Here is a 20,306-nt window from a genome sequence, read left to right on the forward strand (position 1 = left end):
GCCTCTGTGCAGCGAGAGCCACACTGACACAGCAGAGGTCAGAGGTCAGCAGGTGACCAATGGTGGAACGATAGAAGGTCACCAGCAGCTCGTGTTTAGTTCCTCCTTCATGAACACCTCAGGAAGTGCAGCCGCTGCTGGGCCTTTTGACCAGTGCTGAAGTGTTGACTGACCAGGACAGATCCACAGAGACGTGAACCTCGAGGAATATGAAGGTCTCCACTCGCTCAAAGTCCAGGAGGAGTTCTTTAGTCTTGGTGATGTTCAGTGTCAAGTTATTTGCACAGCCTCACTGTGTTTCATGACCTCATCTCTGTATGGTGCCTGTGATGGAGCCGCTCCGCCAGGGAGCACGTTTACCTAAGCACACCTGAACAAGCCCGCGCTAGCTACCTACCTGCTTTTCATTCATTCCGCACCAGTATCCTGCTCTGTTTCTCACTTCCCATCTGTCTGCACTGGTCCCTGCAATATATTTTCCATCTGCTCACCACCACAGTAGTCTTGGGTGCACACAAGTCCTCAGCCAAATCGTCCACATCCATAACTTTGTTTCTCAACTACCTTCAACCAAGTATCCATCCCCAGTTCACTCGCCCCACTGGCAAACAAAGCCCTGTCAATCACTTTCTATTTCCGTTTTTGTGCACAGGACACTGGCGTCTGACGTCATTGTGACATCGTCACCAAAAAAACACAGCTAACAATAAAATATTAATTTTACATTTTCTGGTTCTGCTACAGGCGCAGAGACATGACCATATGATTCAGTGCATTTTCAGTATTTTTCCTATTTTCATTGTAATGGTTAACTTGGGTTTTAGGGGTGAAAATCCATATTTGGTGTTAATTGGCTTGGGGGAGGAGTCTTAGGGGATAAAAGAGGGCCACTCTCCCTCCCTCAGTCAGTTTAGACCTGGACCTGCACGTGGAAGGTAACATGCTACAGATTATCAAACATATTTTTGCTGATGTGTGTATATATTGTAACTACCTTTTCTTTGTTGTTTCACTGTTTTTGTATATAGCACTCTTCAAACTTCATTATTTGGGAACACTGTCACTAATTAAACCATGAAAACATCTGTCTGACTACACCATCATCATTACCCTAGAATAGAACCCCATCACAGCTCTTCATTCATTCCCCTGTTATCAGCCCCACCACTGTCGTGTCGTCAGCAAATTTGACAATGATGTTCTGTGGGTGGGCGGGACTGCAGTCGTGAGTGTAGAGCGAGTAGAGGAGTGGGCTCAGCACACAGCCCTGGAGAAGCTGGGGCTGAGAGTGCGGGTGGATGATGGTGGGGACCCAGTTTCACCTGCTGGGGTCGATTGACCAGAAAGTCTTTGATCCAGGAGCAGGTGGATGGTGGGAGCCCCAGGTTGGCCAACTTGGGGATGAGGATGTCTGGTATTATTGTGTAAAAGCTGAGCTGTAGTCAGTGAAGAGCATCCTGACATGGCTCACCTGTTTCTCTGGGTGGTTCAGCGCAGAGTGGAGGGCAGTGGTTATTGCATCTTCTGTGGATCTGTTTAACTGGTATGCAAACTGATGCGGGTCTAGAGTGGGGGGGACAGGCTTTGATGAGCCTCAGAACCAGTTTCTCGAAGCACTTGGTGATGACTTGGGTAAGTGCTATGGGGCAGAAGTCATTAAGTTTGGTTGTGGAAGCCTTTTTTGGGACCAGGATGATGATAATAGATTTGAAGCACACTAGAATGACTGCTTGTTTCAGTGATTGCTTGAATGGTGCAATAACTAAGAAGTAACTGAACTGTAATAGAATTATGCCAATGATCATGTCTCACAGTTACACTGATGTGGCTTTAAACTCATGTTACACCGACTATATCTTACAGATTTATAACATATTGTCTAAAAAACACCTAACAGAATAAAAAGTTGGAATAAAATCCAAAAGTCTATAGCTAAGGGACTTTGAGACTTTGAGATTTTGACTGTCTCTTTTTTTTTTTTCTCCAATATTTTGATTAATTTTCAGACAAAAAATGTTGACCAGGTTAACACAGGTCAACATATAAACAAAAAAGAGTAACAGGCCAATTCACACACACACACACACACACACACACACACACACACACACACACACACACACACACACACACACACACACACACACATTCACATATTCCCTAAACAATACTTGCACATTACAATTTATCAGTCAGAGGTAAGTCAAACATTCATATTGAGTGACCATATGAATTTTAAAAAGGGAAAATGAAAAATGGGAAAAGAGAAAAATAAATAAATAAATAGATAAATAAAAACTAAAATAATAAAATAAAGTAAAATAGGAAAATAAAAATAAATAAATAAACAATAATAATAGCAAAAACAATAATAATGAAAATTTAAGTATTATCATTGTTATCATCCCTACCACCAATGCCAAGCAATAACAACAAGAACAACAATATTATTATACATACGCATCACTTCAAATTTTTGGATGTAGGTTTGGATAAATAAGGTTCCCATAATTTTGCAAAGTCTTTTTGTTTTCGCTTTGCTATAAATGTCAATGTTTCAAGGCCGATACATTCTGAAAGTTCCTTAATCCACTGTTTTGTTGAAGGGGCTTCAGTATTTTTCCAGTTCAAGGCGATGGCTCTTCTGGCAGGTAATAGTCCAAAGTTCAGTAATTTTGCTTGTTTTTTTGTCTGTAATAAACCTCCTGCATATATTTGCCTCTCTCTCTTTTTTAATTTTAATCTTAAATTTTGTGATGATTATGTATTTTTTCATTTGTTTTTATTATGATTCTGTAAAGCACTTTGAATTACTTTGTGTACGAATTGTGCTGTACAAATAAACTTGCCTTGCCTTGCGTGATCACCAAAAGGACCAGATCCACGATACAAGAGACACAGATGAGTTTCCTCCGAAGGGCGTCCGGGCGTCTCCCTTAGAGACAGAGGTCGGAGCTCGGAGTAGAGCCGCTGCTCCTCCACGTGGAGAGGAGCGTCTGAGGGGAGGAGCTCGGAGTAGAGCCGCTGCTCCTCCTCGTGGAGAGGAGCGTCTGAGGGGAGGAGCTCGGAGTAGAGCCGCTGCTCCTCCACGTGGAGAGGAGCGTCTGAGGGGAGGAGCTCGGAGTAGAGCCGCTGCTCCTCCACGTGGAGAGGAGCGTCTGAGGGGAGGAGCTCGGAGTAGAGCCGCTGCTCCTCCACGTGGAGAGGAGCGTCTGAGGGGAGGACGTCTGTTCTGACGTCTCCTGGACGTGTCCCTCAGGAGGTGTTCATGTCCCACCTGGAGGAGGAGACCCAGGACACACTGGAGGGACCATGTCTCTGGACTGGACTGGGAACACCTCAGGTCCCACTGGAGGAGCTGGAGGAAGTGTCTGGGGTGAAGGAAGTCTGGGAGTCCCTGATTAGACTGATGCCCCCGAGACCCGACCCCAGATAAAGCAGATGAAAATGGATGGATGGATGAATGAAGAACAGACTGCAGAAGAGTCCAAGAGTCACTGGACACAGTTGGGGTGGTGATTGACAGATGCATGAGGAGAACAGAGGCTGCCCCTTCAACACCACACACCCTGTGGATGTGACACTGACTGCTCAGAGAAGCAGCAGAAATGACCACCTCCTCTCAGTGCCCTGTAGCACGGAGAGTTTTAGGAGATCTTTTATCCCTGCTGCTGTTTTCACTGTGTTCATTGTTGATGTGTGTGTGGTGGGAGTTTATTTCCTTGGATTCATGTTTTAGATCAGGGCATTTCCCACACACCGTCACTCTCACATTTCCGTCTAATTGTCGAAGCGGTGGCATTTCCATTTTTTATCAAAAGTCGCTGCACTCCGCCATTTTGTTTTTTCTTGGTCGGAGTGGCAGCACTTTAGCTATTTTTCCACATTCCGCCATTCTGACACACAAAGAGAATTATTAAGTTGTGCCTGCGCCCTTATCGGGACAATATTTTTACGAATTGGCGGCATAGGAGGTGTGGTGCGTGCAGCATGGTTTAGTACTGGTTAAATCTTGGTTTAGACCTGGTTTTAGTTATGATTTAGTTATGATTTTAGTTCTGGATTAGAGGCGCAGTCTGCACCATATACAAGGCAAAAAAGGTGACACTGCAAACTACGAGTAGGTTGCCAGAATAGTGATATAAAAGGTGTCAGAATGGGGGCATATCGGAATGGAGTGTTGTTGGAATGACAGAATGTTGGCGTGAGGGTCTGTCGGAGTGGCGGTTTGTCGGAATAAGGATTGTACCCCTGTTATTATGGAGCTATACACACCACTACACAATAAGATGCTTCCTTGATGATGTCAAATGTCTGCATGATGCTTTTCTGTGACTGCAAATCATCAGCTTCCTCTCAGAAAACTCTGCTGGCTCATTCACTAGATTTGCGTGTTTTGTCTCAATGTGACACTGGAGTTTGCAGGTCTCATGGTCATTCACAAGCTCCTCTTTGCAGACACACTGTGGCAGAGCTGCAGTCTAAACCCGACCAGGTCAAACTGAACTTTAAATAATCAAGATCATATTTCTTACATTTTTTGCTGGGTCCTGTCTCCTCCCTTGCTGCTGATTTCTGTTGAGATGGAATCAGAAAACGATACATTTTACAGCTAATACATGCGCACACAATTACTGTTATCAATTCTGCTGCAGATGAGTACACATATGGACCATTAGTTTTTCTTTACATGTGTGTCACGCCTCCCCAATGGCTCTTTGGGCCTCACCTATTGAAAACTGCTGTTTTAGAGTTTGATTTTTTTATTGTTGTCTTACTGTATCTGCTACTGACAGGCACCTGAATCTCACCCTGTGGGGATAAATAAAGTAGTAGAAGACACCCACAGAAGAAGAGAAAACGAACAAAGACAAACAGAAGAACCAAAAAAGTGAAGGAAAGGTGGGGGTGTGGTGGTGGAGGAGTTCAGAGGGGGAGGTGGGGGCAGGTTATGGAGAGACTTTATAAGAACAAGACGATCTGAGGCTGTTTGTATTAATCTACTTAAGAACATTGCACAAACACTGTGTTTGTGTAACACTGCCTCAAGACGCCGTAAGAAATGAGGAAACAGTCAACTTTTAATTTGGCCCAGACTGAAATCTTGATGTGGTGAGGAGGAGGAGCAGGAGTAGGAGGAGTCACTGACAGTCGCCTCCTACACTGGGCAAGTTTAGAAGGAAGATTTGAGACAAACGTTGGTCTGGAGTCAGTGGAGGAGCTGCACAAGACACAGGTAATTTCTACTTTTTTAAAAGAAACATATATTTATGTGTCTTTTGTATTTATATTCTTATACAATGGAACATATAACATAAGTGAAATCACCACTATAAAATAATAATAACCACAATAAAAGTAGTGGGAAGTTTCTACTTCAATTATTATTCAATTATATATATAATTATTTTTTTTTAGGCAAATCTTTTGTTGTGGTTATTCTTATTTCTATTATGATTTAATTTCACTGCTCTACAGCACCCCCTTGAAAAGATAAATGTGACCACAAAATGTTTTCTCATGAGAACATTTGTTTGGCTGAGCGGCTCTCCACACCCTCAACAAAACCCCACTTTACTGTTTTATTCTGTAGTGACTATGAACTCATGAATGTTACAAAGTGCACTGATGATACAAGTGAGTGCTTTGTATTATCTCTTTTTATGCTGTCATCTGTACTGTTTTATGTTTATGTTTATGGACTTTGCACTTCACGCCAACACAAATTTCCACTGATGGGAAAATGTTTAATCTCATTTTATAGTTTGCTATTCATTTGCCAAACTGAAATACTTTTCATTTTATAGGGTTAAATGAGGAGACATTTTATGATTCTGTTTGACTGACCTGAAAAAAGATCAGTTCAACCAAACCAAGGCTGAGTGTCATGTTCAGATCCACACTGAAGCTGCAGTGGTGAGTGTCTGTTTCTGTGTTAAAGCCCTGAACTTCTTATTTATAAGACATTTATTTAAACTTGATTCAAGTCAATATTATTTTAGCATTAAAAGTGAATAATAAAAATGTAGTTTAAATAAATGTACTATTTTACCAGCCCTTCCCCAAAGGCCACTGTATATCACACAGAAAATTCTAACAAACTAAAGGTAAAATAGCATATTTAGATGATTATTTTAAAATTTTATTTATTTATTTATTTATTTATTTAAAGATCATCACCAGCCCATCTCAACTCGACATTTAGAGTACACACATAACACCAACAATTAAATATTCCCAATTACAGAAATCACAACAGGTAGGTACTAACATACATTCAAATGGGCAACAGCTGCAAATTTGAAAAATAAGAAATAAAGCATTGCCATATCTGGAAAACTCTGTCTGTACGTCCTCTTAATGTATATTTAATTTGTTCAAGTTTTAGAAAAAATATCATGGGCCATATCTTGTCCCCAGTCTTCTCATGAGTGCAAGTGTGGGGCGTGGAGCTCTGAACAGAGGTCTGCCACGCCTGAATATGAGACGGAGTGGAGCAGACTGAGGGCAGGTGTGGTGTCTTCAGTGAATTGCCAAAATCGTAAAAATAAATATCAAACTAGTCTGTTATAATACACAATGCATAACATATTCAATGCATGAAAATGCCTTCTTTAATTTGGAAATATATTAGAATGATAAATGTTTAACATTCATAACATGTTGCTTGCGGAATGTTCAAGTGCCATCCAGATGCCCTCCCACAGCCTCTCGCCTGCTCCTGTACCACCTCAGCTCTGATCTACAGTTTGGTTTGATCTGGATCTGTCCAAAATCTGCTCATCCACACGAGGACGTTTACAGCGACGTCCTAAACTCTGTTTTCTGACTCTGTGTCCTAACGCTGCCATGTTTTCATTATGTCCTTGTGTCATTTCTGTCATCAGCTCTATTTAATTTTGTGACCAAGTTATTCTCATTTTGTGCTTTGCTTTGTTTATAAAATAAGTCGCCAGTAGGTAGGCTGCCATCAGAACTGTAGAAAGCTAAAATTGTGCACTGAGCTGGGGAGTGGTCTGACCCTCCATTTACACCAAAGCAGTAACAGTGTAAGTGCAGCAGCACAGCACACGCACAGCAAACACCGTGCGTTACATCAGGAGCTCAGGGAAAGACTTGTGATGGACACGGAAAGTTTACAGCTGTGATGGATAAATATAAAACACTTTACAACATCAGACAGAAACTTTACAAGAACAACTGAAGGAAAAGTGGCATGGAGCAGATGACCAAAGTGAAATGATGAGTAGTTTAATCCGAGTGCTGCAGATATGACTTGCTCCACTGTGTGTCTTGTTGTCGACATCTGTTTTATGATTTTAAACATAATTCATCCAGAGATACTTCTGAGTGACCATCATGTAAGACGTGTTTTTGGATCACTCCATGTGATTCTTAAATGTAATACAAGGAACTTAATTTATCTCCTTGTCTAATATGACTGGCATTGTTTACATAGTCATGTAAACATAGTTTGACCAATCTGCATTCTTTAACTTTTTTACATTATCATTGGTGAGTACACGAGCGAGAAGTGAAGCTGCCCAGGGAGGTCACACCAAGCCTTGGTCTCGACTGATGAACTTGTGTCAGATGCAGCGTTCACTTTGGCGCCAAAGTGAACGCTGCATTGGAATTTGCACCTCTGGAAAGTTTAACTGTGAAAGCTGAGGGAACAAATTGAGTTGTTGCTCATTGTTGCACAAGCTGAGACACGCCTGTAACTCACCAATGACCCCATGGTGACGTGGGGAAGGTCAAGAGCTTTCAAAAAATGTATAATATGTTGTTCCTATGTTAACGGATACATTTGTTTTTCTAAAAATATTATTAGGCACGAGCGCTAAAAGCTGGCAAAGGGCCTATTAGTATTGCAAAGTGATGCTCATAGTGGGCAGGAAGTGACATGACACAACGTGACTCGCCCGTAGTGACCAGGGACCCCTGACGTAGCAATGCACCAGAGGTTTCCAAAAATGTATAGTTTGTCGGCCAAAAAAAAGCGGAACAATGTTCTCGTATCAGAATATTATTCTTTCTTTGTTTCTTTCTTATTATTATTTTTCTTCTAACCAACTCACCCATTTTTCACCCAGTGACTCATAATGAAAAGTCCTGAAAATTTGCCAACTGTTAACCCTTCCAGACCTAAGGGCATTTTTGGTACATTTGTCCTCGCCTGGATTTTTTTCCTAATTTTGCTATTAAAACTCCCTCTTTTATCCCCTAATGAAGTGCTATACATCCTTTTTTTCAGTACAACCTGTTCTTTCACAATCTGAGTGCTGTAGTTGTGTCATATGGCTGTAATAAAAGCTATAGAACTAGAAATACAAAGGAAAAAAAAAAACGGAAAATAAAATTCACACTCCTTTATTCAAAACACACAGCAAACATGTACAAACAACTTTTTAGACATAATAAATACTTAGTTTAGGGTCTTAGCTACAAAAGTGCAAAATATGAAGTTTGTAGGTATTCTAAAAATTTCATTTTTGCCCTCAAAACAAAAAAAAGTGCACTCGTCCAAGTCCTTCACTATTGCCAATCATGGAAGCAGTTCCTATCAGGCACCAGGCATAGTGCCACATCACAGGCCTTGCATTTCCATGCAGTACACTGCCTCTTCCCCTGTGTTTGTCAGCAGTGCACACATGACAGCCTCCATATGATCCTTGCCTGCTGCGGTCTTCCTGGTGTGGTGGTTAGTAAGTGTGGTGATGGAGATGAAGTACTGAGGAGTGGAGATCTGGATCTTCCATGTCCTCCATCCCTGCCCCTCCTCCTGCTCTCAGAGGAGATCGTAGGTGTTGAAGGTGTTGATGGTTCTGGACGGGTGGCTGGGGTTGTAGACACTGATGAAGCTGGGGAGACACCTGAAGTGAATGGCACAGGGGAATCTGGAGGAGCCTGAGGAACATCCTCTGACTCAGCACTAAACAAAAGAAAAGGAACAAATGTTAGTTTGTGTAAAACTTGTGTATTACATATGGACTACAACAAGTCTAAGTCTAGTGCAGCAGGGGCAAAGACAATGCACAACCCCATCCCCACCCAAATGGTGTCAACAGATTATGACCTCACTAATTAGGACATCCACACCTCCCAAACCACTTCATCCACTTTACACATGTAGTTTGTAGCTCGTTATTACAAACAACAACATACATGTCATAAGTCTAGTGCAACACAGGTAAACAGTTGTCTGAAGTTCACAATCTCATCCCCCACCTAAATGATTATACCCCTCACGCATCAAATAAAACTGTATCCAAACAATGCGTAAATAGGCATTACGCCTGCTACTATTATGTATTTACGCCCGTTTACTACAAGTGTGCATGATGTTTGCTCTAAATAACTATGAAATATTTGCTACTTACTCTTCAATAGGGTCCAGACCCTCCAGGTAATCCAACTCTTCATCTGTATAAAAAGTGTCCACATCGGACTCGGCGTCACTGCCAGGCTCCGTTACCATCGCCACTGCTTCCAGCAAGGAAAGTGACGCTTTGCGTGCCATTTCTGTTCGTGCCATTTCTGTTCGTGCCATTTCTGTTCGTTCGTTCTTTCTTTCTTTCTTTCTTTCTTCTGATAGACTTCCCGGAGCTCTTTATCCTCTGTGCGCAAAACAACAAATGCCTTGGCACACGAATGTGTGTACGCCAAGCGCGCATCTGCGCGCACCTGCTCACACCCGCGCACACCCGATTCATTGCTCGGCACTAGGCTGTTTACATCCTGTTGGGTGTATTATGTATCATTTGCAAGTAAAAAAAAACTTCTCAAATAAAAATAGTAAGGGATGCGCAATTACGCACACCGAGATGCGTAATTTGCCATTTACTTGAGAAATAATGGTACTTAGGTCTGCTTTATCAAATGCTATGAGCACAGACGCACAGAGGAGTAACTATCTTGACTTACAACAATCTTTGGCAAAGTTTGGGCCAATGAAAATGGATGGAGCGCGTCACGTGCCGAAGAGCGAAGTTCCTATTGGACACCTGTTTTCACTACGTCACCACGCAGCGTGCGTGTGACGTAGGATGATGCCGGAAAGATGCTCGTAAAGCCACGGGTCTTATCTATACAAGGAAAAAAAATTAAGTCTCTATCTTTTATGGTTAAAAAGTTATGCGCGGTCAGTCTGGAAGGGTTAAAACTCATGCAACTCTAACTTTTGGCTATTTCCATTTCCTGAAAATACATGTTAATGCTATGTTAATGTGAACTATTATTTTGGTTTTTGGCCCATTAGTCTGTTACCTGTAAATTCAACACTTTTGTTTAAACTTCTTGCATTACATCTAGAATCAGTGCTCCATTCAATTATTTCACTGGATCAGACTGGCATTATTAGAGGTAGATACTCATTCTCTAATCTGAGGAGACTTTTTAATAGTCTTTACAAGCCCTCTACTCCCGACTCTCCTGAGGTGTTGATTTCACTCGGCGCTGAAAAAGCATTTGACCAGGTAGAGTGGGACTATCTTTTTCACACCCTGTACTAGTTTGGGTTTGGACACAAATTTATCTATCAGATTAAACTTCTGTATTTTTCTCCTTTAGCCTCAGTCAGAACAAATAACACTCTTTCAGAACGTTCTACACGCCAAGGCTGCCCCTTGAATCCTCTCTCGTTCACCATTGCTATTGAGCCCTTGGCTGTAGCTCTGATATCCCATCCTGACATCACTGGCATAATTAGGTATGACGATGAACATATCGTCTCGCTGTATGCCGATGATTTATTAGTGTATGGCAGGGCAGCGCCAATTGAAAAACTGTTGTTGTATCCTTAGGCAAGGCACTTCACCCACATTGCCTAGTATGAAAGTGGTGTGTGTGTGAGTGTTGGGGATGGTGGAAGGGATGAAGGCACCAATTGGCAGCCATGCTTCTTTCAGTCTGCCCCAGGGCTGCTGTGGCTGCAGTAGTAGGTTACCACCACCAGGTGTGAAGTGAATGAATAATGAACTGGGTCTTTGTGACAAATGTCTGTGAAAAGTGCTATGTAAATAAAATAAAAAAAAAGACATACTTACTTACTCTGACTATGAAAAAAAAAAAATTGTTGAAGTAGTGGGACTGTTAAAAAATAATGCAGGAAGGGGTATTTTATTTTATCTTAATCATGATACATTTAAACCACTAAGAAACTAAGTTAAACAAAAACAAAGTTAAACTTGTACTCAAACACAACGGATTCCAGATACTCCAACCAAGTAGAAAAAGTTAACACATCGCACGAGGAAAAATATAGTTAAAAGGCCTTTATTTGAATGGCCAAAGCCAACATGTTTCAACCTTAACTGGTCTTCATCAGGGCTCATCAGAGTTTTAACTTTTTCTACTTAGTCGGAGTGCCTGGAATTCATTGTGTTTGACTTCTTAGGTTCTTTTTAGAGACAATGCAGTAAAGTGTATTTACCTTGTTGACATGTTTCGGCTGCTGCATCTTCAGAACTGTCCTGGTGTTGGTGGTAACGTGTCGTATATCAGCCGTTGTTACTTCCCGTGGGTGTGGTCAGACCTGATGGACCTGGCAGGTCGCTCAGACTGACCACGCCTCCCGTCGCCCGGTGTCTCTGGAGGAGGGTGTCCCAGGTGTTGTGTTTTTTTCCGCGGTTTGTTGATTTGAAAAAATACAAAAACATACAAAACAGGAAAACCTAAAATCCTCCACATCAGACACTGTAAAAGGAACAACCACATTATGGATCAGGTCGGGGCTCGGGTCATTGGATCAGAAAGCAACAAGTTCAAACGCTGGATCAAGGAGGACGGTGAAATCAGGAAACGAGGCACGGACACCATTAACCGTGATGACGGCGCGTTCCTCCTTTCACACACCTGGGACACCCTCCTCCAGAGACACCGGGCGACGGGAGGCGTGGTCAGTCTGAGCGACCTGCCAGGTCCATCAGGTCTGACCACGCCCACAGGAAGTAACAACAGCTGATATACGACACGTCACCACCAACACCAGGACAATTCTGAAGATGCAGCAGCCAAAACATGTCAACAAGGTCAATACACTTTACTGCATTGTCTCTAAAAAGAACCTAAGAAGTTAAAATATATAAGAAGACAAAATGAACATCATTGGCTTCGTTGTGTTTGAGTTTTAATCCTTTTTCCAAGACCACCCTCTACTTGCTCCTACTGACTGGAACACCTGCAGCAAACAGCCACATTTTTGTTCTTTCTGTAAAGCTAAGATTGTGTTTTTATATTTTTCAGAACTCTGTGATGGATCCAATCAGGAAACAGAAAACTGAAGAACTGTTGATCAGACTCCACCTGCTGGAGAGACATGAGAATAACCTGACCCCTGCAGAGTTTCTTCAGATTCGTCAAACTAAAGAACACGACCAAGACTTATGTGAGGCTGATCTGTCCTCTGTTTATCTGCACAAACTGTTGATGTTAGACTACAGGGCCAGATATATTCAGACCAAACAGAAAAGCACAAATGAAACAGGCCCACGTGAACAGAATGGCATAGAGCAATTGTTTGACACTTCTGAGGATGAAACCCCATCAGAACAGACCCACATCCACCCTCTGGACGTCCAGATGGCAGTGTTCCACTGCTCAGACTCTTTTCTAAAGCAGAAGATGGTCACAAAGCTGTCCCAGTGTCAGTACGCCTTACCTCTGCTGGTGCCTGACCCATTCACTGGACACATCCAGTGTCCTCTGTGGACGTTCAGACAGATTCAAAAAACTTGGAGGAAAACTGAAACCAAAGACAATTCAAATGTTGTGATGATGAAGTCAATGCCCATCTGCAAAGCAGAGACCCCCATGGTGTTCTGTTTCCGCCTGGGCTCTCTGTCTGTGTCCAAATCTCAGTTCATCAACACTTTGATCAATGATCGCCACAGCACCTTCTTCCACAGAAACTGCCCCGGCAGCTCCAAAAGTCGAGTTCTGTTTGAGGGAGTAGCAGAGATCGCCTGGTACTGCCCGGCTGGAAAACCCAACGACAGCTTCAGCGACTGTGTGGCCTTCTGCAACCTTCATGGAGATGGTCTGAGTCACGACCAACAGCTGAACATACTGATGGAAATGTCCTCGGTCAATGTGGTTTTTGTGCAGAAAATAGATCGGAAACATCAAAGTGCTGAAATGATCAAACATCTTCTGGAGTCTCCAAAACCTCTCATCGCTCTGATCGAAAACAGCAGCAATTCTGCAGTTCAGATTAAAAATGGGAAATATAAAGTTGGTCTTAAAGACAGAAGCCAGTCAGATGTGTCTGAGGAACTGAAGAGAATCATCAGAGACATTTTATCTGCTCCACACAAGTCCTTTCAGCTCAAGTCCTTTCAGCTCGAGTCCATGTCTGACACTGGATTCAGAGTGGATGAAAATAATCCCAGCTGCACTAAAGGGTTGTTCTTTGCCAAAGAAATAAAGATAATTGAGTCCGTAAAAGAATCTGATATTAAAAAGACATTTCTCCCCTGTCAAGGCCAAATGTGGCATGACTGGTGCAGAATAAACAAAGAACTGAATCGACTCAAAGGAAATGTGGAAATGGAAAAGAGCAGAAAGCTGAGAGAGCAGCAGAGACTAAGAGAAGAACAGTGCAAAGTCTCCTGTAGTGAACTGATGAAGTCTTTTATCACACACCTCTCGACTTCAGATCCAACAGAGAGAGAATATTTCCTCAAATGGACTCAGATCTTATTGGATGCTCATGCTAAAGGTTCTTTGTCTTTGATTCTACAAAAATATGATCAGAAGTGGTCTGAGGTTTTGGAACTAAAGAAGAAACTTGACAAATCTGATGAGTTAGAGTCCAAACAAGCAGAACTTGCAAAACTCTCAAAGGACCTTCAGTCTGCGACCTGTGGCCTGGAGCACATCTTCAGAGAAATGGCTCAGATCTATGAAGCCCATAAGAGTCTGAATAAACCTCCTGAAGAGAAGTGGACTGACTGGTCCAAATACCCAGCGCTGGCTGCAGAGCTGATGATTTCAGGACACCCAATGGAGCTGATGGATGGAGACGCAGGCCACGTCCCTTTAACCTGGATCTCAGGTGTTATTGATCAGCTCATCCTCAGACTGGGAGATAAGAGGGTCTTTGTGTTGTCAGTTCTGGGCATACAGAGCAGTGGGAAGTCCACGATGCTGAACGCCATGTTTGATCTTCAGTTTGCAGTCAGTGCAGGCAGATGCACCAGAGGAGTCTTCATGCAGCTGGTAAAACTGTCTGAAGAAATGAAGAAAGGTTTTGAGTGGGACTACATCCTGGTGGTGGACACTGAGGGGCTGCGAGCTCTGGAGTTAGAAGGAAATTCAACGATTCACCACGACAATGAACTGGCAACATTTGTGGTTGGTGTTGGGAACATGACTCTGGTGAACATCTTTGGAGAGAATCCTTCTGACATGCAGGACGTTCTGCAGGTTGTGGTTCAGGCTTTCATGAGGATGAAGGAAGTTAAACTGTCTCCAAGTTGTGTGTTTGTTCACCAGAACGTCTCAGACGTCAACGCCAAAGAGAAAAACATGGATGGAAAACGAAAACTGCAGGACAAACTGGACAAGATGGTAGAACTAGCAGCCAAAGAAGAAGTTTGTGATGCTGAAAATTTCAATGACATCATTGAGTTTGATGTTCAAAAAGATGTGAAGTACTTTGCTCAGCTGTGGGAGGGAACTCCTCCAATGGCTCCTCCAAATCCAGGCTACAGTGAAAGTGTCCAAGATCTGAGGAGCTTCATTCTCTCCAAAGCCTCAAAGTCTCCTGGTGTCACTCTCTCTGATTTCAAAACTAACATTCATGATCTTTGGAACGCACTTTTAAATGAGAACTTTGTGTTCAGCTTCAAAAACTCTCTTGAGATCGCCGTTTACAGAAAACTGGAGGTTGAATATGGAAACTGGACTTGGGCTTTGAGGCAGGAAATGTTGAACATTGAAGAAAAACTTTATCCAAAAATTACAAATGGAACTATTGACCATGTTAACCTCAGTTTTCTTAATGAAGAAGTGAGTGAGAAATATGATGAAATCAAGAAGTCCATGTCAGAATACTTTGAGAATGACAAAGACAAAGAAATATTAATTCAGTGGCATAAACAACATGAACTTAAAATAAAAGATTTTCATGATGAACTGGTTCAAGGACTTCAGAGAAAACTGAGTAATGTTATTGAACAGAAGAAAGCAAGTAAAGAGTTTGAGGAGAAGAAAACTGTGTTTGAGGAAAAACTCTTACAAAAAAGCAAAGAGCTGGCTCAAAAACTCAGAGGCAAAACACAAGATGATCAAGAACTGCAAAATCAATTTAACCTCGTTTGGGAAGGTTTAGTTTCTGAAGTAACACAAGGAATAAAACCTGCTGAGAAGATAAACCTGGAAGAGGATCAGATCAGAGTCATTCATGAGCTCGGTTTTGAAATGGATTTAATCAAGTCAAGAAAAGTTAAACAACTCTACAAAAATTTGGCTGAACGTGGAGATTCTACTGAGTATGTTGGCCAGAAGCGAAAAGAAAGACAGGGATTCAAAGAGACTTTGGTTAAAACAAAAGAAAAAGTTCAATACCTTTCAGGTCGCCTTCCACAGGAGCAGCAGATGCAGATGGAAAATCTCATTATAAGTGTTGAAAAACAGGCCTCAGAACAAATAAAGAACAAACCTGTAGCAGAGAGAGGCTACAGTTCAACTTACCTGAGGGAAATGAGCATAAATGTGAAAAAAAATATCGACATATTTGAATCTGAATGGAAATTCCTTCTCCTGAAAGAGTTTAAAGTGGATCTGATTCTGTTTGTGTTTTACAGGACACAAAAGTGGATCTCAGACTCTCATTCTCAGTTCATGAAAAACAATGATGCTCACACATATTTGGAGAGTAAGAAAGATGAATACTACAGCGTGTTCAAGAGTTTCTGTGAAGGAAGTTCCTCAGCTCTGGTTCTCAATGAATTCATCTGTAACAAACTCAAAGTGTCTATGACAGAGGCTGTGATTAACCAGACAGCGATCGATGTAGCTGGAGAACTCAAATGTAATGTCCCAGCATTCAAAGAGAACCGACTCAACCTGGAGAAACATCTGCTCAAGTCACTGGCAGAAAAGAGAGAATTTCATAGATACATTCATTACATAAAGGACCCCAGGTCATACACAGAGACTTTTATCAGAGAAGAAGTACAAACACAACTCTTACAAACACAGTACAAGGAGAAATGTCAGAGTTTCTTTGAGGTGAACATCTCAAACCTCCAAAAACACATAGTCCAAGCTCTTCATGAAGTGTCAAAAAAAAACAGAAACATCTCCCAGTGGCTTCAGGAGTTTGTACGATCCATAAAAGACAAACTGACATTTGGAACAATTTGTATGAAAACTTTAGTGATGTAACAAACTTAGACTTTCTGAAAGAAGAAATAGAGAAAGGGCTAAATTCCATTTGCACTGATCTTAAAAAATTATCAGTGGACGAGTTAAAGAAGTCGAGACAGAAGCCAGACCAGATCCTGATCGATCAGCTGTGTGACTGCTGCTGGGAGACATGTCCGTTCTGTGCTGCAGTTTGTACAAACACAGTCAAAGGTCACAAAAGTGCTAAAGAAGGTGGGATTGACCACAGTGTTCCTTTTCATCGATCTCCTTCAGTCAATGGTTTTCACTACAGAGACTCAGTGGAGATGTCTTTGCCGTTCTGCACAACAGAAGTAGCAGGTGATCGTTCTTTTTATCATCGTGCTTCAGACAGATTTGTGCCTTTCAAAACATATCGTTCTGCTGGTTTTCCTTATGACACATGGAGCATCACCCCTGATCTGTTTAAACTGTCATATTGGCAGTGGGTCGTGTGCACATTTAAAGAAGAACTAGAAAATTTTTATAAGTTAAAATATGAAGGTCGTGGAGAAATTCCAGACGATTGGAAAAACATCAGTTATGAAGAGGCAATAAAAAGTCTGGAGGAAATGTACAAATAGACACAGAACAAAAACAGAACACAGCATGAAACAAGATCATTATGAAGAGATTTATTATTATTATTATTATTTTTAAAGAGTTAATCAGTTGTAAGGCTACAGAGAATGTTTAAATGTAGAAAACACATTTATCTGTTTTGATTTATGTTTTTAAAAGATCTAAATGTAAATCATACACTTTACTTAATCCTGTTGATTAAATATAAAAGAATCCTGCTGAGACACAGGGACTGTATGAAAACAGTTTGAAAAGCATTTGAAGAGCAAAATGTGAGTGTTTTTATTTTTATTTTTTTCATAGTAAATGTGCCTGCATCTATATCAACACAACATAATATGATACTGTAAAAATGATCCTTAATGACAATAGAAAAGAATGTGTTATGAAATATGATGTTACAGATTTATGATCTGATCTGATTTCATTTAAATATCACCACATGAATTTAAGAACGTTATGAAAATGACAGAAAATCAACTAATGTGATGGTTTCTTCTCATATTCTCTGCTTTGTGTCATAATATACTTCTCATTTTAATCAACTGTATGAACGCTTTAAAAGTTTATCAAAAAACATAGTATTATACAGCAAAACAGTAGTAGTAGTAGTAGTAGTAGTAGTAGTAGTAGTAGTAGTAGTAGTAGTAGTAGTAGTAGTAGTAGTAGTACTAGTAGTTGTGATTAAAGTGATTCTAAATAACAATAGAACAGAATGTGTTATGAAATGTAATGTGTTTGTCAAATCATCATGATCTGATCTGATTTCATTGAACTATCACCATATGAATTTAAAAATGTTAATAAAATTACATAAAAGCTGAAAATAAAGCGCTTGTGTGTGGTTTCTTCTCATATTCTCTGCTTTGTGTCATAATATACTTCTCATTTCTAATAAATTGTACAAATGCATTAAAAGTTTCTCAACAAATGTATTCAAACATTCTGAACAGAGACAAAAGTGAAGCACAAAGTGATTTCAGCCTCAGAATATCACAAAATAAATGAAGACAAAAGGAGAGTGAACAACTCAGACACATGTGAGTGATTTCACTTCGACTTTATTTCACATAACGTGTTTATTTAATAGATTAAGATGACAAATACTTCCATAGTTTTATACAGTTAGTTATATAGTAGTGTGCAACTAACAACTTGACACTGAACATCACCAAGACTAAAGAACTCCTCCTGGACTTTGAGCGAGTGGAGACCTTCATATTCCTCGAGGTTCACGTCTCTGTGGATCTGTCCTGGTCAGTCAACACTTCAGCACTGGTCAAAAGGCCCAGCAGCGGCTGCACTTCCTGAGGTGTTCATGAAGGAGGAACTAAACACGAGCTGCTGGTGACCTTCTATCGTTCCACCATTGGTCACCTGCTGACCTCTGACCTCTGCTGTGTCAGTGTGGCTCTCGCTGCACAGAGGCCGACAGGAAGAGTCTGCAGAGTCACCAACACTGTACAGGACATGACTGTCTGCCCTCTGTCTTCCATATCCACCATCTACAACTCCCACTGTGTCAGTAAGAGTTGTAGATGCAACATCATAAAGACAATACACACCCTGGATTCCACTTCTTCAACCTGCTGCTCTGCAGGTGCTTCAGGTCCACACCAGCCACAACAAATAGACTCAGGGACAACTTCTTCCCCAAAGCTGTCACCAAACTGAATGAGAACTGTTCATTTGTTTGATTTATTTAGTTTAATACTTGCACTTTGATGGAGCAGCTCTGAATTTCATGATACTGTATAATGACAATAAAGGCTTTCTATTCTATTCTATAGCATAGCAGCAGTTGTAGTAGTAGTAGTAGTAGTAGTAGTAGTAGTAGTAGTAGTAGTAGTAGTAGTAGTAGTAGTGTTTACAGTCTAAATGTATAATTTAAATCAAAATGTAAAGAGTACCATATAGATGTAAGGTGTGTAGTCTAAAGTTTACAGTCTAAATGTAAAGTTTATAGTCTAGATATTAAGGTTATAGTTTAAATGTCAAGTTCACAGTTTAAATGTAAAGTTTAAAGTGTAAATGTAAAGTTTATGGACAAAATATAAAGTATACACTTTAAATGTATAGTATAAATCTATAAGTAAAATTTACAAATTAAAAGTAAAGTTTACAGAAAATGTAAAGTTTACAGTCCAGATGTATAGTTTAAATGTAAATGTAAAGTTTACACTCTTAATGTTACATTTACCATCTACATGTAAAGTTTACAGTTTAAATGTGACACGGTTCTATTCTGGAGTAATGATGATGTCATAGTCAGAAGGATGTTTTGATGATTTAATTAATGAACAAAATAATCCCAAAATAATCAACTTTGAAGAGTGTTATATACAAAACAGTGAAACAAAGAAAAGGTATTGACAATATGTACAGATAACAGCAGACATATGCTTCAGAAGATATAGGATGATATTTTCCATGTACAAGTCCAGATCTGAACTGACTGAGGGAAGGAGAGTGACCCTCTTTAATCCCCCAAGTCTCCTTCCCCAAACCAATTTACACAAAATATATATTTGCACTCCTAAAAGCCAAATGAACCATTACAACAAAAATGGGGAAAAAATACAGAAAAATCCACTTTATCACATGACCATGTCTCTGCGCCTGTAGCAGAAGCAGAGAAAGTAAAATCATATTTTATTGTAGGGAGTGACTTTTCTGTGATGACGTCAGACGCCAACGTCCCGCACATGAAGACGGAAATAGGACGTGACTGGTGGAGTCTGTTTGACAGTGGAGCGTGTGGACAGGAGAGACACTGGTGGAAATTCGTTGGACAAAGTTATGGATATGGATGATTTGACGGTGGACTTGTGTGCACCAACACCACTGTGGTGGTGAGCGACGGTAAATATCGTGGGGTAACGGAGCAGAATGAATGAAACCAGGTAAGTAGGTGGCAGCTGAGGCGGCAGGAGCTCAGGTGGTGGAGCGTTCACCCACTGATCTGAAGGTTGGTGGTTTGAATCCAGCTCTCGACACGAAAATCACAGGTTGAGCGTCAGATCCACTGACCCACAGGTTGACTGGTGTGATTCCAGCTCCCACAGATGAATGCTGCTGTTGTGTCCTTGGGCAAGACACTTAACCCACCTTGCCCACAGTGTCTGCGTACACTGGTGTGTGAATGTGTGTGTGAATGTGTGAGTGGTTCCTTGTAAAGCGCTTTGAGTGTCTTGAAGGTGGAAAAGTGCTGTAGAAAAATGTGACCATTTAGTGCGAGCTCCTTTGGGCGTGTTTAGGTTAGCACAGGCACTGACGGAGCTACTCCGTCACACTAAAATTTGAAGTTTACCAACTAAATGTAAAGTTTACAG

General features: G+C 41.0%; 1 protein-coding gene across 1 annotated transcript in view; it reads left to right on the forward strand.

The window, feature by feature from the left end:
• The window catches only part of LOC129412093 (interferon-induced very large GTPase 1-like), a 218,737-nt gene extending 201,313 nt beyond the window's left edge, over positions 1–17,424 (forward strand). The window contains 2 exon segments of the mRNA XM_055165092.1: positions 12,247–16,357; positions 16,360–17,424. Of these exon segments, the coding sequence (XP_055021067.1) occupies positions 12,256–16,357; positions 16,360–16,976 (4,719 nt within the window). The 5' untranslated portion in view covers positions 12,247–12,255 and the 3' untranslated portion in view covers positions 16,977–17,424.
• Positions 17,425–20,306: the final 2,882 nt, after the last annotated feature.

Source organism: Boleophthalmus pectinirostris, unplaced genomic scaffold (genome assembly GCF_026225935.1).
Source record: "Boleophthalmus pectinirostris isolate CB_2022bp ecotype Guang Dong unplaced genomic scaffold, ASM2622593v1 HiC_scaffold_7, whole genome shotgun sequence".
NCBI lineage: Eukaryota > Metazoa > Chordata > Actinopteri > Gobiiformes > Gobiidae > Boleophthalmus > Boleophthalmus pectinirostris.